Raw genomic sequence first — 23831 nt, forward strand, 5'->3', positions numbered from 1 at the left:
AGCCATCCAATGATTCTTTTTTTTAACCCATTTTCCATAGTTCATTAACTCTTGGCCCTCCGCCTATAGTGTGCCAGTTACTAGGGAGCCGTGGAAATACTCCCAGAGGAGCTTCAAGTTGTCTCTGTCAGACAGCTCCCATTTAATTATTCCCACAGATTATATTTGTTAGATGCTAATATTTTAATTTTCATGGTTATAATTAGTATCAATTTTCAAAAGCTCAACAAAAGGTATTAAACTTGGAGAAGTAATTTAAAAGCCAGTATATCTTAAGAATTATTTTGGTTTATTATATCTTTAATCTGCATGGTTAAATATCCATTGACTAGCTTTAAACATTTTTTTGAGCAAATAAGCACTGAAAATTAAAAAAAGATTAAACCATTTTTAAACTGTTACTGCTCTTGATAGTTCTGTATTTTGTTGTTACCCAGTCCCTGCTAATGTTTGAGCTTCTAGTTTTAGTTACATTGATTACTTGCTTGAGTTCATATTAAGTACCATACTCAATTAAAATTGTTTTATTTTCCAGTCTTTTATATTTTACAAAAACTAGAGTATGACATTGGAGTGCATATAAAATATAGTAGATTGTAACCAGAGTACTTATTTATATTTTAATGTGGCTTTACACTTATTTGATAGAAGAATTCTTTCATGGGGCTGGTTATAAACCCTGTTTTGTAGAAGATGAAAGATGATTTGATTGGCTGAGCCCTAGGATCATGTTAGTAAGCAGTGTTCTTAAAACTTATATCCATATCTTACTCTGATTTTAGTTCTCTTCTTGATGCATTATACTACTTTATTAGCATGTAGTGATGATTTCTAGGCTGGACGATATAAGCAGAGTTTGTTAAAATATGGATATATATAACCAATGAATAGCCAATTTCTTATACCTGCTCTGTATAACTGTTTACAGGATCTTGTTTCTCTGTGTAATTTCCATAACTATGATAATTTGAGACACTTTGCAAAAAAACTTGATCCTCGAAGAGAAGGTGGTGATCAAAGGGTAAGCAAAATTCTTATTTAGATAAGTATATAAAATTTTTAAGAAGAGAAAAAGTGAGATTTGCCTGTATAAATAAAATCTTAGTTTGTTAGTGGCCTCGGGTCTTTGCTAATCATAAATGAGTGTAAACAAATTGTTGACATATAAATCCGGGATCACCAGTATTAAATACTTAAAGATTGTTTAATAGATAGTTAATAGATACAGATATTTAAATATTGCTGTTTTGTTATTTAAATTGAAACTAGTTAGCCTAGTGTCAGGGATTTCCCCTTCCATTTTCTGCTATTTTAAGCAAGATTTTTAGAATTGATTCTGTTAAAAACAAAACAAAACAAAACATTGGAATGTGCTGCATGCTATAAAGAAAGCATCGTTTTAATATTTGTTCGTCCTAAATTGAAGTTTAACTTCTTGCATACTGTGTAGATGGATATGTAAATGGAAAAGGATTATCATATTAGTGAGAGACCGTATGAAGCCTCAAAAGTTTTATAAGTCACTGTAGATGAAATATTTTTTTCAACCGTGTTTAATGCAATATTCCTAATCATCTTACGGTCCTCTTTGTTTGTTACCAGTTTATTTGGCTTCATACTATTGTACACATATATTCCTTTTTTTAGAAGTAGTATTAAGAGTCAGGACTTAACTTTTTTGGTCTATATAGTTTTTCACTGTACCAAGGGGCTTGTGTTGAGAATTTTGATTCAGTTTCTTTGCGTACCATATTGAAAATGTTTGTAGTAAAATTACCTAATTAGACCTCAAGATAATATGAAGAACTTCTAAGTAGAAAATATTTTTAATACATACTAAGTACATTTTCTGTAGTGCTAAACTAAATTTTTGTTAGTTTTTATCAAATTAATTTCTGTTACTATGTAAGAATTATGCAAAACCAACAGAATAGAAACTTCCATGGGAGTCGACCTGAGTAACATGAAGCAAAATGTCAGAGGTGGTGGTTTAAAATGTTAACATTTTAATAATGCTCATTGAAAAATACCATTTTATAGCTTGGACCTTTCTTCACTCAAGTGCACTAATAAATTATGTATGTTGCTTGAACAACTAGCATTCCTTTGGACCATTGGACTATGAAAGTCTCCAACAAGAACTTGCTTTAAAAGAGACAGTATGGAAAAAAGTGTCACCTGAGTCAAATGAGGACATCTCTACAACTGTAGTATATAGAATGGAAAGTCTGGGAGAGAAAAGCTAAAGAAATGGGTTCTAGTTTCAGAATGTTTCTTCATTTAATCTTTCAAACATCTTTAGCTTTTTTTTGCAAGTTATAAATATTTATTTGAGGTATTTTTTGTTCTCAATCTTGGGTGCTGGAGCCATAAAGCTTTTTTTTCCTTTTAATCTTTGTATAAAGGCAGTAGATTAAGAAGTGCATTTGTTGGTCTTTAAAAAGTATTTACAAGTACATAAATTTGCTTTATTTTTAAAAATACAAAAAGGAAAAATTTAAATTTTTTTTGATGTAATTAAAATGTTAACTATGTGGTCAGATAATCCCATTTTTACAATAGTAACAGAAAATTGTAATTCTTAGTTCTAAAATTCACAAATTAAACTCATAAGTTTTGTTGCATTTTGTTTTTTCTTTTCCATTTTTAAAACTAATGTGATGTCTTTAGTGGCAATAGAAGGTACTTGTATGCTAAATACAAAACTAAAAAGGCAAAATAATGAACCCCAAATTATTTTATTTAAAATAGCAGTGGATTATAAAATTAGCTTGTGTTTACATTTATGCCATTTTTGGTGATAGATTGGCTTTACATTTTAAAAAATTTATTTAAAAATTCATCAAATGCTTTAAAATATGACTCCTACTTTTTTATTTTGCAACTCCTCTGTTCTGTCAGAGTTGTTATATACAGGAGTGTCTTATGTTACTAAAACATTCCAGCCAAAGAATTTCAGATGTGAGATAATGATGTTTCATCGATAAAAAGCTATAATGGTTAGTTACTCAGAAGGAGAAACAGTGAGTGTCTTCAAGTGAATTGTTCACCTAAACAATTTTATTTTCATATTATCCACGTAACTTTTTCTATGTTATATTTAAATATGAATGGCAAATTTTGGTTTTTAGCTTTTAAATTTTATTATCTTAATTTTATAAATGCTAATATTTCTTTTGTGATAAGTTATAGCATCTCATAAAGTTTGTTCTATTTGAAGTTTTTTAGAGTACTTGAGAAATGAATTTAGTCTGCAGGTAGTAAGTATGCTACTAAAATACGTTAGATCTAAATCCTTTTATTTGGTATAAAAATGCAATATTGAGAATCAAAACTTGTTTTTAAGAGAACTATAGATTCTACACAACCTGATTTCAAGTAATTATTCATAGTATTTAAAGTTGTCTTGGCAAAGTGATTGTAAAATTCTGTAGGACCTATTCACACTTCTTCCTTCTTCCATATACTTCTCTGGTTTTCCCCATAGTTCCCCTATAATTTCAAGTTTGTTGAAACCTGTTAATTTTAGTGGGGGATTAGAAGAAAAACTTGGTGGTTTCTTAGCATGATGGTGTATGTATGTGGTAATGGAAAGTCTGTAAAAGTAAATACAGTGTAGCAAAAAAGATTTCACTGAGTATTTTAGATACTAGTGCAAATAAAGATAGAAAATCTTGATCATAATGTCTTAAGTTTGGGAACTATGATATTAAGAAAAGAAATTCCCTTCTAGAGGTGCTGGCCAAAAGCCTTTTGGGCTAACTTAAGTATTAAATTTATATATTTAAATAATTATATTTTAAGTTGTAGAGGATTTTCCCAAGGATTTTATGCTTACTTGAATGTTCTTTGAATGTTCAGATGCATATCCTAACTGGATGCTTCTCAAGGCCTTACTGCATATTTGTGTTGCATATTTATGTTAGTTGCACCAGGGCCATTTGTAGTTTGGGCAACCGAATGCCTTAATTGGAAAAAAGGCATTGTGGTTTCCCCTATGATCTAAATTGTTACATTTTACCATTTCATTCCGAAGTTGGTTTTACTTTATAAAATGAAGATTTTGTTTTCATATCGTATACATAGCCGTATAGATTTCAAAATTAGGTTGTTAATTTGTGTCACTATTTTTGTGTTGGTAATGCTTTAAATGCATACCTCAAAATGAAGTACTGTTATCTAAGCTACTGTGTTTAGAAAATGTTAAGAATGAGCAGAAATTTTTATAGAAAAGTATAAACGGAAGAAGAGATAAGATACTGCGAATAGGCCTGCAAACTTAAAAAAGAAAAAACTTTGCCAGTTTTAAGGACATATTTTGATTCTTTCAGTATTCTTAACACCTTTTTAAACAAAGTTCTTGATAGTACCCAGTATTATTGGGTTTGTTTTATGCCATTATTGATTCTTGATATTCAAGCATTTACAATGTAGCATATTTGATTTTCTTTTTTCTTTCTTTTTTTGGCATCATTAACATTTCATTTGAAATGCATATTGTTCTTGAAGTACTTTGTTTTTAGCATAAATGTTGTGCATTTTATCTTAGTGTTTGGATGAAAACATTTGTGTTGTTTAGCTTTCATTTGCTTTGTATATTTAATAATGTACCTTTATTTTCCAGTATGCCTACATTTTGTATTGTACAATAAATTTATTTTAAGCTGATTTTATTGTTTTTTTTGTTTTGTTTTGTTTTGTTTTTATAAAAGCAACTTCAACATTTTAAGTACAAATACAGTTGGGATTTTAACTTAGAAAAAATTATTCTTTATGAAGATACTGTTAAAGTGTTTGCTATTCTGAAGCTGCCTCAAAGTAAACTAGAAATACTCAAAAGGGCTTTATTTGGTTTTTTAAAATGCAATATAGCATTAGTGGTTTTTTTGGGAGGAGGACTTTTCTTATTGGTTGTACTAGAAGTATTTGAATAAAAACTTTTCTCTCAATTTTTTTGGTTGTTTTTCCATTTGGTAACTTTAAAAAAAGTGCAACCCTATTTGTAGGTTATTTCTGCTTTCTGAGGAGGAATATTGTTGTTATTCACTATGTAACTCTCATTTTATCTGTTGTTGCCTAAATAATAGGAAAAACATTGCTAAACCAAATGAAAAGTATCATCATATTGCTTTAGAATAAAACTGTTAATCTCAGTAGAATTTATATTAAACAGAATGACAGTGATACAGAAATTCACCTTAACTGGTTTCAGAGGGAATTACATTTTCAGAAGGAATTTTGTATATTTCCACAGCATGATCCAAATTATAGTACAAATTATAGAGGCTCCATGTATTGTAGGTCAAATATAGCACTTTACATTTTTATGTTTAATTAAATCTGCCATTCATATTCTGGAGATTCCTGAATATATTGTAGAAGTTTTAAAACTATTTGAAAGAGGAAATACTGTTGTTTACATGAATTTGTATTAATCTGTGGGATTTTTAAATGAAGTTCTTTTAGAATTAGTTAATAAGGAGTTCCAGTATAATGATATATTCAATATATGTAACAGTTTATGATTACTTGCTTTTAAAGATTTTTTTAAAAAATTTATTTGAAGTAAAGAGAGAGGAGACTTAAAATACCTGGTGATCTTGATCTGACAGTGTATATTTAATAGGCATATATTTATGTGGAAAGAACTGCTGAAATATACTGATATGTCAGCCTATATCCTGATAATTTATATATAATGTGTGGGTTGCATATGTTTGTGCATATGTATATATGTTTGTGCATACATATATATGATTTCCTTATCTATGTACCTTAGTCTACCCATTCATATTCTGAAAATGATGAGCAGTTCTTTTCACATTGTATATTATGTATAAATTATTCATTGATCTATTCCTGTTCCAAGCTTTGACACAAAAGAATCCCTAAAATTTTTGCTGTCCTAGAATTGGTAAAGTATAACATACTTTACTTCTTCAATTTGACTTTAAAGATTTGTGGTTTCTGTTACCACTCCCATTCACTACCAGGACTGCCAGGGTAAGAGAGTAACTAACAATATTGGGGGAACTCTGGAAAAGTGAAACCAAGAATATTAGATTTCATGTGGAATTTGACTTTAAAGCACTTTCCAAAATTTATTATAAGGAAGGATTGTATTTTTTAAATTGTTTTTGACTTGAAGTAATGCACTTCTCATACTGAGCAGTTTATGGAACAGTTTTATTTAGTTACTGTGGTACAGTTTTTAGTTTTAAGAATCTGTTTTACTATTCATCTGTAAAAAGTTTGGTTTTTCTCCTACATGGCCTTGAAAACGCTAGAAAGCATTTTTTAAAGGTATACGATCAGTATACTTAACGTGTGATTTCTTCTCAATTACTTCTCTACCATTTTATATTTAATGTTATATTTGCATTGTGTAATAAAACCAAAACCAGATGTTGGAGATGTAGCATAAATGGAAATTTGTTAGCATGCATGATGGCCTTATGCTCAGATTTTCACTTAGACTTATTGAGAATGGACTTTACCTTACTCGGTATTTTCTCTGTCATGTAGTTCAAGGGCAAAATTATACATAAACATACACTAAAGTATATCCAAGTTCAACTATTTTTCTTTTATTTCAAATTGTAACAAAGTTAAAAACCTTTGTTTGTTAACATTGCTTAGAAATGGAAGGAATTTAATTAGAAATGGAAGGAATTTAATTGGGTTGGGGGAAGTTCTTTTATACCCCACCCTCCAGCTAGTAGTTTATTAATCTGAATACCATAAAATGCACATGACTTTGAGAAATTTAGAAAACTACTCTAAGAGGATCTGAGGCAATATTTATCCAACATGAAACAGAGCGGGCAAAATGTGATGTTTCGTAGAGTTCTTAACTTTTTAAATAGTAATAGAAAAGGTACTTATTTTTAAAATAGTATGTTAAGTAGACTGATTATAAATGCTTATTTAACAAAGTGATTCTGTTACTATGGTCTTAAAATGTTTTCTATTTTATGAACATAGGAGAGGAAGAGAATTTAAGTTGACTTTGTTTACCATTTCTATTTTGTAGATTGTAGATCTACTTTAGTAATTTTTGTAAGTTGTAGCTAATAGAGATTTTTTAAATATGCCATGTATAGAAAACCTGTTTTCATAAAAAACTTTATAATGGCTTCCTGATCCATTAACCCTTAACCAAAATGAATAGGATACTAATTAGCACTTGGATTGCATTGCTTTTTTGGCGGAATCTGTGGGTTTTTTTTTTTTTTGTAAATTTCATTCAACAGTACATTACAGAATACTTATTACTGAAAACCATCATGTATTGCTTTAAAACAAAAGTTATAATCTTGCCCTCAAAAGGCAAGTATTAGAAACAGGTGAGCTGGTGCCAACTGCTTCTGTCGGTTAATCTTGTAACATTTTTACTATACATTTAACTCTAAATCTCATTTACTAATTATGGAATTTTTTTTAAGAAAAATTATATACCACATCTCAATGGCGAAGAATAATTCATTGTATTTATTTTTAAGCCATATTTCAATATCTGAGGATATGATTTTTCTGTACATAGTATGATTAAAAATAATGGTATTTTTCCATTAGGTATTTACCTTGCTGAAACACTTTCAGTCCTTAAAACCACAGATAATTAAAATTATCTATTTGGAAGGCTTAGCTTTTGAAAGAAAAAATTCTTACCCAAAATAGTTTTTAAATTTCTGTTTTCATATTATGTTTCTGGTGATTTATGTTTATATAATGAAAATCTCCTCTGCACAGCAATTATATTTGGAATCCTGAGCTATAATTAAATTTATATTCTGTAAAACAGCCGAAGGCTTTCTTTTGTTTTTAAAACATAGTCCACCCTTTCTAGAATTTTGATGTACTTTTATTTACCATAATCTTATATATTTTTTAGAATCACAGATTTGAATTTGAAAGTAATCTTAAATGTTACCTGGTACAGACTCCCACCCCACTCAGCCCCCTTTTCCAGGTTTCCTAGCACTTTGCTTTTTCTATTAGCATATTTAGATTTTTTTCTCTTTTGAGGGGGTTGGTCTGTTTTGAGTTTTGTTAGGATGGACTTTCTGTTTGTGGATGTTTCTGTTTGTGGTTTAGTTTTAATGAGAGAAGCATAATTGGCAGTAGTTAATGTGACTATAAGTTATTTGGCAGATGGTACCATCAGCATTTATTAAAACTAATTGTATTTTTCTAGTAAGCAGTCTTATGTCCCAGTTGTTAAAAATTAGTAAAGTTAGAAGTAAATGTTAAAGTTACACAGTAGTTCTAAAAATAAAACATTACCCTGCAATCTTTGAAAGAAAACTGTAGCAGAAATGTAACTCTAAAAATAAATGTTACATCACTGGCTTTTTAAAATAAATTCCTTTGAGGTTAGATTAAATATATAAGTAAAACGATTTTAAATAAATAGAAGACTAGTCAAGTTCTAAACAAATGGTTTCTTAAGAAAAATTTGTTTTCTTTGCATGTTAGCTCTTGGAAAACATGCAAAATATCTAGCTACTTCCCTTGTTTATTTTAGACATTTGGATCTGTGAGTGGCCCCCAAGTTTCCTAATTTGTCTGTTTATTTACTCTGTCTATAGTACATATTGTCTTCAGTATCAATCTCCATTTCATAGTTCTGCAGTTTTAATATTTATGAAGGACTGTGTATATTGAGTTCTTGAAATATGTTAACTTTTGAAAGGCTTTGTTGACTTACAAAATGTTAAAACTTAAATATTGTTGCTCTCAAAATATTATAGTATTGGTTTCTTAATTCTGAAAATTTAAACTTCCTGAGTAGCTCTTCTCCCTACAAGTTTCAGTATAAACTCATTCAATATAAAGTCTGCTTGCTTTTATATTATGCATTCCAAAATAAAAATGATGAAATATTAGTGTCAGTTACACAAATGTAACTACTCACATTTGAACCATTTTATTGTAAAATTCAAAGTTCAATTATGATAATCAGTCTCTTGCTGAACTTTTTAGATCTAGATGAGAATTATAAATTTTTGTTATTTTATATGTGTTATATGTGTTTATATATGTTTTATATTGTGTTATTTCACAAATCATCACAAAGGGGCAATTTCAAAGATTCTTTTGAGAGGACAGCTTAAAGCTTAATCCTTAAGGCTCGACTTTCTTCTATTAAATGAGATTGATATCTAAAATCATGGTATAAATTATTAATTGAATTCCACCCAAGTTCTGTTGTTTTGTTCTTTCTCACAGTCATTCCAAATTAAAGATTTTAGTTGAAAAACTCAGAATATATTATCTAAATTTCAAATATTCTATTTTTTATTCTTTCATATTATAATTTGTTTTGGGCCAAAATGAGGTAATTTAAAAAATTATATCAAAGTTACTCAGGAAATGGGTTTTCAGTTCCATATCTTTATATATGTTCACTTCCAAATCTTTTGATGTTGACATTTGCCATTGTAGTTTAATTTTCTTTAAAAAGTTAGAAAGAAAACCACACATGAAATGCAAAAGTCCAAATTTATCTTCTTCAGTATAATATAGCTTATTCTTTATTTATTATTTTACTTAGATCCTTGAAGTATATGCATCATTGATCCAGGTCTATGCACAAGATTTATAATGTAAATAAAGAATGAACTAAATAATACTGTTTGAGATGAATATTTGAATTGAGATGAATAAATGTTGCATCTAATGCACAATGAAACTTCATTGACATCTGATGAAACTACAGTACAAGTGATTTTGTTAACATTCTATGGTGACTAATACTATTAATCCTTTTTAATCATACCAATAAAATATTTCTGCCTTAATGTCTCTTTTTACTGGACTATGAAGAAACAATTCTGCTGTTAAAGGATAACCAAAAAAATAACTTCCACCTATCTGAATGCCCTTATTCTGGCAAGTTAGCAGTTTTATTGTAGACGTACCCACTTTAAGTTGTTCTGCTTCTCTTCTAGAATTGCTTTTGTAATAAGTGTAAATTTGTAGTCAGATAACTCATTGCTTTTATGAAGTTGCTTTCCCACTTGTGTGACCTTAAGAAAGTGGCTGAAGTCCAGGATTCTTCTGGCTTCCTGGTTTCCATTTCAATATTTTCAATCCCTGTTTTACTTAGCTAGCAAACTTTGTTTTTTTTTAATGCCTTCTAAATAGGAATTTTGTTCTCCTCATGTTGTTTTCTTCTCTTCATTTCTGGTACCCAACCAATATCCAAGATTAGATCCCTCTATATAAATGAAAATGTATAACCTTTAAAATTATTTTCTTTTGGTCTTTTTTTCTACCAAGTAAGAACTAAAAAAGATTACCATCCCCCTCAGCATTTCACTAGTTTTTGTTCAAACAGCACACAAACAGAATTAGTTCAAGATATTTAGCTAATTAAATTTGATTGTGCAATTCAGATCTATATAAATTAACCTTAGCATTATTCCTGTGCTTTATTATTCATTGATAGGTTCTTATTCAACTAATGTTTATTTCTTGCCTAATATGTGCCAGAAACTGAAGTGTTTAGGATATGCAGTGAGTGGTTAATGAGACAAGTATGGTCCAACTTGTGTTTGCAGTTAAACAGGGATACAGGTACTGAATAAATACTAAAAATAATTAAAATGGTAATAAGTGATTTGTTAATACTGATGCATGTAGATCTAATTCATTTTAAATGTTACAAAATAAGTTACAAAATGGTATATGCCATATGATGCTATTTTTGTACATCTATAATAAACTTTGTGAGACACAAATATGCAATGTAGTTACTAATAAAACTATAAGAACATGAACACCAATCTTTAGATAAAGCTTACTGCTAGGAGGGAATGGAATGGATGCAGAGAGCATGGTTAGCTGTATCTTTAATGTTTCATTTCTTTAAAAAATATTTCAGCAAATATAATGATAATAAATGATAGAAAAGTAAAAAAATGCTAGGAGAGGGTACAATAAGAACTTGTTTTGTCTGGGTGGTTAAATATGGTTGGTTTTCACTGGAAGGTAATACAGTGTGTAAGTTTTGAAGGAGTCAGAGGAAATATGGAATAGTGTTAATAGGCTAGTCTGACTTGAAGGCCCCAGAACAGGAAGGAGTTTAGCACATTTGAGAAGGGGAAAGAAGGCAAATGCGCTGAAGAAGAGTGAGGTGAGGTGGATGGAGATTGGCCGTGGATGACTCTTAGAGATGGGACCATATTACGTAGAGTGGGCCTTCTCATATTTCGATGTACATCAGAATTGTTAGAGTGTCTTAATTTTAAAATACCGCTAGCTTCCTGGGGCCCAGTCCTGCAGTTTGATTGAAAAATCTAAATGTTTAATGTGCACGCCAGGTGCTTCTGCTGTAGGTTGTCCTCAGGACACAGTTTGGGAGACATTTCTGAAAGGTCTTATATGCTATATTAAGAATTTTGGACTTTATTCAGAGATTAGCGTGAATCTTTGAAGACTTTTTTTTTTGAGACGGAGTCTTGCTCTGTCTCCCAGGCTGGAGTGCAGTGGAGTGATCTTGGCTCACTGCAAGCTCCACCTCCCGGGTTCACACCATTCTCCTGCCTCAACCTCCCAAGTAGCTGGGATTACAGGGGCCTGCCTCCACGCCTGGCTAATTTTTTGTATTTTTTAGTAGAGACGGGGTTTCACCATGTTAGCCAAGATGGTCTCGATCTCCTGACCTCGTGATCCGCCCGCCTCGGTCTCCCAAAATGCTGGGATTACAGGCGTGAGCCACCACACCCGGCTGAAACTTTGAAGACTTTTAAAAAGGGGAGAGAATGATTTGGTTTTTAAATACTGCTCTGTGGAGAATGGATTAAAGAGAGAGAAAGTTGAAGTTTTGGACTCGAGATGTGTTGGTGGCTTGGACTAGAGGTGAGAGAAATAGGTAAATAAGAGATGTGTTTAATAGGATTGGCAGCACTTGGTGATCGTTTTTGGTGGGTGAAAAGGAATGCGATATCAAGCTGACTACCAGGTTTTTAGTATGAGCAACAGGGCCAAAGCTGCTGCATTAACTAAGATGGAGAACACTGGAAAAGCAAACCTTGGGAGTATGGGAAGAAATTAGTTTAACCTTGGCTATTGTAACAATGAAGGATCTGTTTGATTGTGGATATCAGGAGGTTGATTGACAGTGCTTTAAACATATGGGGGTTATTTTTCTAATATAACAGAAAGTCTCAGGGACTATCAGGGAAACCAACCAGGGCTAGTGCCATTAGTAAGGTAAACTTCTGTTACACAAGCCTTAGTGTGTTGATCTTAGAAATCATGCCTATCAACTTAGAGTTGCAAGGTGGCTGTTTCATCTTTAGCCTCACCTGTATGGCCAAAGTGGGAGAAAAAGAAAAGAGTGATACCTAAATCTAAAGAAAGAAGCTTTACTGGAAACTCACCTGACGCTCATTGACCAGACTAACTGCAAAGGAATCTGGGAAAGTGTTTTTAATTGGACACAATACTACCTTTAACAAATAGAGGTTCTGTTAGTATGGAAGGGGTGGATAGTGGATAATGGTTAGACAACTATCAGTATGTAGAAGCTAGCTAATGTTTGAGATATTTGTGAGATATCTAAGTAGTGATGTTGAGTAAGTAGTCAGATTTAGGCCTAAAACTTAGAGCAGTGTAAGTTGGAGCTATAATTTTGTGAGTGGTCAGTATGAAGAGTAGTATTTGAAGCTGGGGTGGTGTGTGAGATTGCTTAAGGTGATAGTATAAAGTGATAAGGAAAGTGTATCAAAGACAGAACCCTAAGAAACCATCATTTTAAAGGTAAGATAGAGTAGGAGAGGCTTCCACTAGGGAAAGGTGGCCAGAGAAGAGAAAATCCAGCATAGTGCAATATCATCAGTCAAGGAAAGAGTATTTTAAGGAGTTTGGAGCATTGAACTGTATGAAAGCGTAGATAATTTAGTAAGATGAGGGTTTTATATTTACATGATGTCCTTTCTAAATTTTTTTTTAGATAGAACAATTGCTTTATTTTTTAGTGTCTTAAAAATATGCTTTTCTCCAGCAATTTTCTGTATTATATGTTGGAGGAGCCTGCTATGTAATTTGAATAATGAAGTGGCTATGAAAGTGCTTTGAAAAGTTACAGCATTAGAGAAACATACTGTTATTACACCTCTTCTGTGAGTATGCTCCATAAAGCACACATGTTGAACGTTTCACAATAGAAATGTGAAATAAACATTGAAGAATATAGGGAGTTAAGTAAGGCTCTCTGGAGACCAGTGAAAATAAGGGATTTCTTTTCTAACATTAAAGCAATTAGTAAAGATTGTGTTAGTATTGTGGGTTGGAATAACTATAGAAAACTCAAGTCCATGTGCCTGGCTTTGTTATAGTAGCAGGATTTGAGGCATGCTAAGAGAAATAGGACCTTAAACTCTGAATTGAAACCATAATTCTTCCTGTATGAATGCTAAAACCGTGTTGTTTCACAGCAGGAAGAGAACCTCATCTATTTTCAGGGACCTTGTTTGTATTTATTTTTAATTTACACAAAATGGTGTCTTTGTAAGAATAGTTTGATTCCAATGGCCTGGATTTTTTTTTGTTAATATGTGTATTTGGTGATGAATGTCTTCTCTTCCTGTCTTCGATTCGCTTTTAAGTTCTTTGACTTTTGGGTTTTATGTACTTGTTTTTTAAATATAGCACTTTATCATTACAGAAATGTGGAACCTTGTCCTCTATCCTAACACACTAATGTAATATTCACTAACGTTCATGAACTTTTACAAAAACTTGTTTGTATAATAGTGGGAGAAGACCAGAAAGATAGTGAATGAGAAACTTTGATAGTTGTCTGTGCAATACAAATATGCTTAAGGTCTTGGAGGAGTAGCTGTCTTTGTCTTTGCTCATTGCTATTTTTCTTCTCTTCTGCTTTCTGGCTTATTGATTAGGAGTGCTGTTTTTCAGACCACACAAAGATATATTGTTAGCTACTTTTATAATTGGATATATAAAGAGGGATGCTTATGACCTCATTGGTATCTTTTTAGACCATTCATTGGTGTTTACTGGAATAATATGCCACTGAGAAAAGAAGTTATTTATTTGCTGCCAGTGGCGTAACAGTCATATTTGCTTTTATTCACATTCACCAAACTCACATTTCATTTTTAAAGTTTTAAATGCAAAGAATAAAGGTAATAACTTTTTCTATTTGTCGTTTGTGATATTGATATATCAAATTGAATTATTTCTTTTGTTCTTTTATTTTCCCTTCATTTAAAAAACACCTTTGGGTAGCACCTCTATAAAATTAATATCTCTGATTTTTCTATAAATTGTTTCTTTGTTGCTATTTTCTGATTTCCTATCACAACATATTTCTGTCTTGGTATTGTATTATTGAGGAAGTCCCAGGTTTTGTTAGGAAATCGCTTGACCCAGTAGATAGTTAGTAGTTGCAAGCACTGGCCCTGGCATCTTCCAGACTGGGTTTGAGCCCTTGTTCTTCCATTTACCAGCTCTGATACCTTGCTGAAGTTATTTAAATGTTTCCTGTCCTTTAATAACAGAAATAATATTTGGAGCACTTAGCTGAGTCGAGAGAGTAGGTGCTTCATATTAACTATTTTGTTGTAAGTAATATATAATCTTTAATTTTTTGTCTTCATAGGTTGTCAGATTTTTTGACATGATTATGACTTTTTAGTTTACAAATGAGTGAAATTATTTCAGATTAAACTAGTCATTGAAAAATTTTGAGGCTAGGCATGGTGGCTCACACATGTAATCCCAGCACTTTGGGAGGGTGTCAGGAGGATTGCTTGAGCCCAGTAGTTCGAGACCAGCCTGGGCAACATAGTGAGACCCCGTCTCTACAAAAAAATAACAAAGAAATCAGCCAGGTTTGGTGGCATATGCTTGTGGTCCCAGCTATTCAGGAGGCTGAGTTGGGAGGATCAGTTGAGCTTGGGAGGTCAAGGCTGCAGTGAGCCATGATTGCAGCACGGCACTCCAGTCTAGGCAACAGAGCGAGAGCCTGTCTCAAAAAAAAAAAAAGAAAGAAAAAAATAGAAAATTGTATGCTTTTAAGGGAGTTTATTACTTAGCAAAGTCGAGAACAGAATGCAGTTCTTGGAGCTACCATTTTGAGGTTGTATTTTTAAAGTGAAATTTCTGTAAAACAGAGCTTCTTTCCTTTATAGTAAAATTTGCTATTTGATTTATTCCTCTCTATTGAAATTACTATGAGAACCTCCTGCATTTGTGTAAGTTTGGAAATATGGGCATGAATTTATTGAATTGCTATTCCGATAAAGGATTTTTTTCCCCAACTCTCCAAATCATATCAGTTTGGATTAGTTTTGTCTATATATAGTATATTAATAACTGTGTCTCAGTAAATCTTTGGAAAGCTTAGGAATATGTGGCCTCATACTCAGACTGTCTAATTACAAAAGTACTATAATTTTTTTACACATCGTTACAAATATTAAATAAGCTCAGTAGTAAAGGAAAGAGGAAATATCTTTGATCACATACACAATACACAGGTTTATTTTTACCCTTGGGCAAGGTGATTAATTTACATATGATGGCAACTTAAAATTTTTCTTTAGCCACAGTATAATAGGTAGTATGCTTCAATTTGACCTTAAGAAAATATAAAAGCAGGCTGAAAGCTTATTTTCATTTAAAGACTATAATCTGCCAAGTTGGAGTGAAGCCTTTAAAACAAAATTGGATCTGGAGTCATGATGGTTTATTTAACAGATGAAGAAAAGTATCTATTCCATCACAACAGATACTGTACTGAGCTGGAAATGAGAGCAGCTTATCTCAAACTAGAGGTGGTAGAAACAGAAGGATGTTTTTTCAGTTACCTGCTTTTTTTTTTTTCATTATAGCAGTTCCAAACAGGCTGAATTCATGTTTATATGAAGACAGAAACTAAAGATGAAAAACAGAGGAAATTTTGGTTTGGCAGTTGGTAATGGAGTTAGAAATTAAATAGTTGAAGTAAAGTGTAAAACCAGTGAACCAATTTTTCCTCCATCTCTCCCTCCCTCCATCTTCTCCCTTTCTTCCTTTTCTCCCCTCCCGCTTTGGTCCCATCTAGGCTTCCTTCCAATATTTAGTAAAGAACTTTTATGGATTAGAGCTAAATTGATATTTAATCCGTTGGTTTCCTTCTGTGCTTTGGATAACAATCTGAGATCTATTAAGGACTCACATCATCATGGTCTAGTTGTACAGAATTGGGAATCCAGATACCTGAGTTCTCCTCAAGCTCCATCACTAATTCATATGCTGTGTGACCTTGAGCCAGGGTCCTTAATCTCAGTGGTAGTAATAAATAAAATATATCTATCAACATATTTTATAACCAGCCTGTCAGGGATTTTTAAAAACAACTATAACTTTAAAATGTTGAATGTTTTAGGGTCATCCACTATATAAATACAGAGTAATGTGAGTATATAATTCTAATAATAGCTACTTACTCATAAGTACAGAATTATTAGGGCATTTACAGAAGTCACACAACTCAACCTTTAAACAAGCGCAAACTGAGTAGGATAATGATAGGATTAAAGACTTAGGAATGCCATGTTTTAGATGTGTAAAACTGATACACTCCCCACCTGCTTCTAGCTGTTTTGGAAAAAAGTGAGATTTGCTATGCCAAGCATGCCAGTGTTAAGTGAACTCGTGAACTGTAACATTTTTTTGTCCCACTGTTGTCATGACTTTGTACAAATAAACTAAGATAAGATTGTCTGGTTCGGGCAGATTCTGATAAAGAGACTTGATAAGAAAAATGCAGTAGTGCTGGAAAATCTACAAGATGAAGGGGAAACTGTTAACATTTAATTTATAAATTTTAATGGCTCTCTGCTCAGGTGCAGTGTCTCTTTGCCATGGGGAGGCATACATTAAACATCAGAGCCCTTAATTTAATAGCTATTATTGCGGCTGTGTATAGTCTGTTTCTTTATAGTAAGGAATTATTTATCAAAACATAGCTTCCATGCCTCTGGCATTTACTGTTAACACATTATTTTCTGGACTTTGGCCTCCTTGACAGGTATTTTAAAATCAATGTAACTCAAGCATCCAGTGGGGAAATAGGGGAATGAGCTTTGATCAATGGTTAGCACACCTACATCCTTTGCAAGTATTCGTGTGGAGGTGGATGACTGATCTTCTAGAGTGCCCCTCTCCTTCAGTTTGTTTGCTATGATAGGCATTCCAGAGGGTGTGTCAGCTTAGTGGGAAATACTTGTGGCGCTCTTTAACAGACCAGGAAGCAGACTGTCCCTAAATGAAATACTCCATCTGTTGTCTCAAAAGTGTTAAACTAGTTTCATTTTCTTTTGTGGCATTCTACCCACAGCTCATTTCATAATTTATGTAAACTTAAAAGTATAGGGGGCTGTTGATGCTAGAAAGAAGAGGCATTTGTGGTTTTGCTTTTAAATAGTGCCTGTGCATGGGCTGCCTCCTAGTGCTTTTCTGTTTTGGAGAGAATTACACTCACCTTGTGTTCAAGCACCTATCTTCTGGTTTGGACTAAATCCAGCTCCATAGCTAGCCTTTTGTTTTCATGGGAAGAATACCAAACTTCCATGTTAGTCTTTAATGATTTTGTTAAGGCGAGCTAGTGTTTTTCCCTTCTGATTAGTTACAAAGCCTTTGTACATTAAAGTTTCCTGATTTTTTTTCTCATGCTTTTGAATAACAATATACTCTGAATAAACCAAGTGTATTCTAAAATCTTCTATTTTGGGCCTTATTAATAAGAAATGGACTTTTAGAACGTTTGAAATGTTGAATAATGAAGTGACTAAGTGCTACACACATACTATAATAAAATCTCTTCAAATGAGCATGGTCTAAATTCATAATTTTAAAGGGGAATATGTAGTTCTTATATCCAGTCACTGAAACAGATGAGGCTTTATTGCTTAGAAGTACCAACATAGTTTTAAAAATAATAACTATGGGTAATTAATATATTAATGGTATATACAGGGGAATTTGGATTTTTCTTAGTGGTAGGGGAAGTAAGACACACAAATGCTCCATGTGGTCATGTGTTATAGTGCCATAGTGCAGCAAAGGTAGACGGAGATTACTTTTGATTTAAGAGATTGGAGCAGAGTTCACAGGAATGGGTAAGAATAACATATCAGTGAGAAATGGTGGGGAAAAATGATTTCAGGAGAATAGTATGCACTGTGGGAGGAACCAGGAGGTAGATCCAGGGTTGTGGTGGGAGTGGAGGTATCTAATTGACTCTGTCCCTGGCACATGCTGTCACAGGGCACTGTGTGGGCAGCTGGCAATAAGCTACATAGATAATGAATGCTGGGCTGGGATGGCCTGGGGAAGACTGACAGCAAGGAAGGGACTTTCGGGCTAGTCTTTGAGGGAAGGGAAGGATTTGATTAGGAATCTGGGTGTTCTTAAAGAGGAGAGCATAGACACCAAGACAAAAACAAGGGCAGTAAGACCAATTTTGCTCTATTGAGGTTGAGAAGAAAAGTTAGCTGGACTGAAGAACCTTGAATACAAGGCTGAAGAACTTAAATGTTATCAGGAATGATTTTGGGTTTCTTGATACTCCCCTGCTTAGAAATCTTTAGTGATTAGAGCAATGTTTTGAGAATATGATTAGAAGTATGTGGAGAGGTTTTGGAGGGTGGAAGAAGGACCAGAAGCAGAGGCATCAGTTAATGATTGAATAAATCTTGTAATGATATTCAAAGATGTAAAAGTTAAGGGAGATGGGCTGGGCACAGGGGCTCACACCTGTAATCCCTACACTTTGGGAGGCTGAGGCAGGCGGATCGCTTGAGGTCGGGAGTTTGGGACCAGCCTGGCCAACCTAGTGAAACCCCGTCTCTACCAAAAACTACAAAAATTAGATTAGTGGTGGCACATGCCTGTAATCCCAGCTACTCCAGAGGCTGATGTGGGAGAATCACTTGAACCCGAGAGGTGAAGGTTGTATGAGCCGAGATCTTGCCACTGCACTCCAGCCTGGGTGACAGAGTGAGACCTTGTCTCAAAAAAAAAAATGCAGGGTTGGGGGCTGATAGAGGAATTAATTTTACAATTTAATACCCAAAATTGAATATTTGATGCCTTGAGGGAGAATATTCACTTAGTCAATAGATATTTAATGAGCACCTATTATGTGTGATAGACACTGAGTTTACGGTGGGGAACAGAAAGACAAGTGGTCTCTGCCCACATGGAGCCTATATTTAATGAGAGAGACAAAAAACAAGTATATATAAAAATATATATACTTTATATATAGTTATATATAATAAATATAGTTAAAAAGGATATAGTTAACAATACAATATATATATATGAAGGGGAAAAGCAAGGTAAGGGATAAGGAGTGATGAAAAGAGGGGAGTGTTTTAGAGTCTTGAGAGAACATTTGAATGGAGACCTACCCAAAGGGAGGGGGAGAGGGAGCCTCCTGACAGCCTGGGGAAAGAGCATCTCTAGCAGCCAGTTGTAGGCCTTGAGTGCCTGAGACCAGCAAGACGTTCTGAATGGAGTAGAGCTGGAAAGGGAAGAGTGGTAGGAATGATATGTGCAGTGTAACCAGGAATAGAGCCTTTAGGGTCCTGAAAGCCATGGTAAAGAGTTTGATTTTCCTTTAGATATGATGGAAAGGCACGGGAGTTCCTTGATGTTTTTAAAAGATCCCTATGGCAGCAGAGGTGATAAGGTGGTGGTTCAGATGAGGCCTAAGGCAATAGTGATAGAGGTGGTGAGAAGTGATAGGATTCCAAACATACTTTGCAGGAAAGAGGATTTATTGATGAGCTAGATGTGGGCTGTGAGAGAAAGAATAGAATCAAGGACTACCCCCCATGGTCTGTATGGTGAATTTGTCTGAATTAGAAAAAGCTAATTCTGTCTCTGGCCAGAAGCAGAAGCACTTCTCAGCACCACTGGGTAAAGAAGCTCCCTTCCTCCCAGCACATGTACCTGGGTGCTAGGACACCTTGGTGGGAAGAGCGTGGGCTGGTAACCCGTGTTGGCCCTGTGGCCAGGCATCCTTGTGAAGGACTCCCTGTATAAGTGAATGCAGCAGCACTGAATGACTCCTGAGTTTGTGGCCTGAGCAAGTGGGTGAATTGTAGTGTCATCCCCAAACTGGGGAGACTAGAAGAGGAGCTGACTGTGAGTGGCAGAAGACAGGGCAAAGCAAATTCCATTTTGGGTATAAGTCTGAGATGTCCATTAAAAGTCCTGGAAGCAATGTCAAGTAGGCAGATAGCTATGAACTGGAGCCAGGGTGGGAAGCCGGCGGGACTGTTGCTGTTTTTGAGTTTGAAGTGACTATCAAGTGGAGCTGTAGGACTGGAGCTTAGGAGAAAGATTTAGATTAAAGATGGGGAAGTCAGTCTGCCCAGAGGAATAGATGAATTCTTTGAGGGACATTATATTGAAAAACAAGAAGATTGGACTGCCTTGGGAGTATTATTTGGCAGTGGAAAGTGGGTAATGAATCTGCAAAGCAGCAAACAGGAGGAAGATTAGGGTGATGGAGCAGCATGGAAGGCAAGTCGTGAGAGGGTGGAGGGTGCTGGGGGGATCTGAAGGAATCAGGGCTTAGGAAGCTGCTGGAGCTTTGGAGAGCACTGTTTAGAGGTAACCATGAGTGTGAAGGTAATTTTCAGGAAATTAAAAATATACTTTCAGGAAAAAAACGCTGAAGGGAGAACAATAGGGTCAAGTGTTGCTTTTTAAAAATAGGATGAAATTGTGTCTGTTTTAAGGTAAACTGAGGGAACCAATGAAAGAGGAAAAGTTAAAGATGCTAGAAACAAAGGGGATCAGTGAGGGAACAAGAACAGGGCATCTAGAGGATAAGTGTTTGAAGGAATAGATAAAAAGTAGTCTCAAAAATGAGGAAGCTTTTTACTTTGAGCGATGAAAACAGTTTTTTATCTTTTTAGCAAAGTTGTAGTTAGGATCTTCTGTCTGTTTTTAGGGGTCTCCACTGGTATTAAAGGCCTGAAGAAAGTATGGCGGGAACCAACAAGAAAAAAAAAATTGTCAAGCAGTAATGAGAGACCAGGTGGAAATATGGAGAATAATCTGTAATAGCCAGTCAGTATTCTGTGGTCCAAGAGCAAAAAGGGAATTGAGAATTCAGAGTTGACCCCATTAAAAAAGAAAGACATTAAGGACACCTGAAACAGTGGTTTATAACCCAGAAAAGTGCATATCAAAGTCACCTGGAGACTTTAAACAAAATTATGGGCTGAGCATGGTGGCTCATGCCTGTAATCCCAACAGTTTGGGAGGCCAAGGCAGAAGGATTGCTTAAGGCCCGGAGTTCAAGACCAGCCTGGCCAACATAGTGAGACCCCATCTCTATAAAAAACAACAAACTCTATGCATTTACCTCCTTTCCCTAAAATGTGTCAGATTGAGGTGTAGGAGTAGGACAACAAGAAATGGGAGAGATGTTTATGTATGTTTTTGGAACATTCTGGGTGATGTTCTTCAGTTCTTTGTTCCACCCCCATTCCCCATTAAGAAAACTGTTCTGGACTCTGGGCAGGAATAGAAAAGGATGGCTGGAAGGGAAGCTAAAGGACTAAGGGGAAAGTTTTTTGAAGTGGTATCAACACAAATAGTAATAGTAGTATTTTGGGGGTGTGCTCAGCTAGTTAAGTTCCTGTACTGCAGACCTTTACAGAGTCTTTCATATGCTCATGAATCTCCAAGAGGGGGATTTAATATTTTAAGATCATATACAAACACAGGATCCTTATTTTCATGGGCCATCTTATGGACTAGTTTCTGCAAATTACACTTTGAAAATGATGAATTAGAGAACTGCAGCAATGGTCAGTTCCAGTTAATTTGGAAAGTTCATGGGTTTTGGAAGGGGGAAGCCATACTGGAAAGGGAGAATGTCCGGGTTAAGATCTTGAAGCACAGTTCCAGGCTGTGGCTTTGTTGGTGGAGAGCTGGGTTACTTTCCATTCCCCAGTTAAACTTGTTTTCTACCATTGAGTCCAGTATCAGTTGAGTCATCAATATGAATGTTGAAGTTGCAAAGTGTAAGACAAAATGGGGAATTTATGAAGTATTTACAAATATTCTATGATCAATAGTTTAATTTCTCATAGATAGGGATGGATAAAGTCTTTATGAAAGCAGACCAAAATCCAATGGCTTTTCAAATAACTAGACTTTTCCTCTTATATAAGAAAAGGAAAGTGGGTAACTGTCAAAAGTAGATACACTTTGAAATCTTGGAGCACTTAATAGAGGTGACAATATTTTGGAGTTGAGAAACTTTTAAACACAGCAGTGTCTTAAGTTCTGAGAATGACCCAATTTGTACCACCTGGGCATTGAACTGAAGGCTGTCTTTCCAGTGAAGTAAAGTTTAAGATGACAGTTAACACTGAATGTTCTCTCTTAAGATTTGCAAAGAAGCCAGTGATTGGTGAGGATAGTGATTCTTGGCAGGGATTAGACATTTATATAGCATGATTTAATTTTTAATAATGTGAATTTTATCAGCATACAAACTTCCTCACAATATTGAGACATAGAAAATGGGAAGGCTTCTAAACAATTTTCAGTTGCCCCAACTGTATGAGTGTCACAAAATTCCATTCTCTTCTGCCAAGTGATATTATTCCATTCCTTCCCTCGTGTATCTTATCTTTATTATTGAATTTTCCCTCACAATCCACTGTTAAAAGAAGAAAGTATCACACACGTGGGTTCTTTTGGCTATGGAAGTGTCCTTGAGATCACTTTTTGCACGTGACTCAGCTGAAGTGTTCAAAGCACATGGAAATCACTTGCCAGTGACAGGTGGACGTTGTATGTGTTTGTTTTCCCCTAAGGATGCCTAAACTTTCTTTTCTTCACAGGTAAAGTCAGTGATAAATCTTTTGTTTGCTGCATATACTGGAGATGTGTCTGCACTTCGAAGGTATGTTTACAGGATGGATTAGCATGCACTTTACAGATATTTATGAAGTTGCTTCTGGGCGAGCTGCCATTTTAAGGTTAAAGTCTTACTTTTCTTTCCCTTTGATAAAAATGACCCCAACAAAATTTTTATTAAATAGGCACTTCCAGTGCCTTAGGCCTGCTTTCCAATCTTGTCCTTTTCTGCCTCCTATAAAAAAGACCATATCTCTGTTTCCCCAAGTAGTAACTGTTCAGCTAATCTGGCTAATTAGTACCAGTGGCTTACTGGAATTGGACAGTGCCTTCTCACTCCCTGTCTACCCTCCATTCCCAATCTTTGATGTGTGTGTGTGTGTGTGTGTGTGTGTGTGTGTGGGAAGCAGCTGCGGGGTTTGGTGTCCAGCAGATTATCAGGATTAGGAAGGCCATATACTGCTGTATACCTAAGGTCTTTTGTGTAGAGTTGTAACTTATTTTCTTTTTTTTTCTCCCATTAATACCTCAAATAACTGATTTGCAAAGTGGAAAAATGTCTGTGCTTCCCCCCTTGTTTTGAAGTCTGACAAGTACTAGTAGACTGTGAAATGTTTAAGAATGGGAGTCTTAGTAAAACATACAACTTTATTATAGGGATTAGTTTCTTGCCCTTCTGAGACATAAACCTTGGTACAGTTGTGCCATAATTCTTAAGTTGTGAACAATAATGTAATAAAGTTTAATTCTGTGAGAGATGGTTAACATTTAATCTTACCTAAAAAAAAAGCAAAGCTGAGGAAGAGAGGTGAAGTGGCATCTACCCAAAACACCTGTGTACTGGTTAATAAGGTCGGTAGTTCCCATTAATGAGCTTGATGAAGGATGGCACCTGACAGGGCCTTAAATGAACTGATGGA

General features: G+C 34.3%; 1 protein-coding gene across 5 annotated transcripts in view; it reads left to right on the plus strand.

The window, feature by feature from the left end:
- Positions 1–23831, plus strand: part of GLS (glutaminase) — an 84896-nt gene that overhangs the window by 50023 nt on the left and 11042 nt on the right. For 3 of the 5 annotated variants that reach the window (XM_019022005.4, XM_063695406.1, XM_063695407.1), the window contains 2 exons: positions 929–1021; positions 22896–22957. In XM_019022005.4, coding sequence (XP_018877550.1) covers positions 929–1021; positions 22896–22957 — 155 coding nt within the window. Of the gene's footprint in view, positions 1–928; positions 1022–2040; positions 4669–22895; positions 22958–23831 lie in introns of those variants that run through there. The other 2 variants (XM_055379279.2, XM_019022006.4) reach the window with 2 other exon arrangements.

Source organism: Gorilla gorilla, chromosome 11, assembly GCF_029281585.2.
Source record: "Gorilla gorilla gorilla isolate KB3781 chromosome 11, NHGRI_mGorGor1-v2.1_pri, whole genome shotgun sequence".
NCBI lineage: Eukaryota > Metazoa > Chordata > Mammalia > Primates > Hominidae > Gorilla > Gorilla gorilla.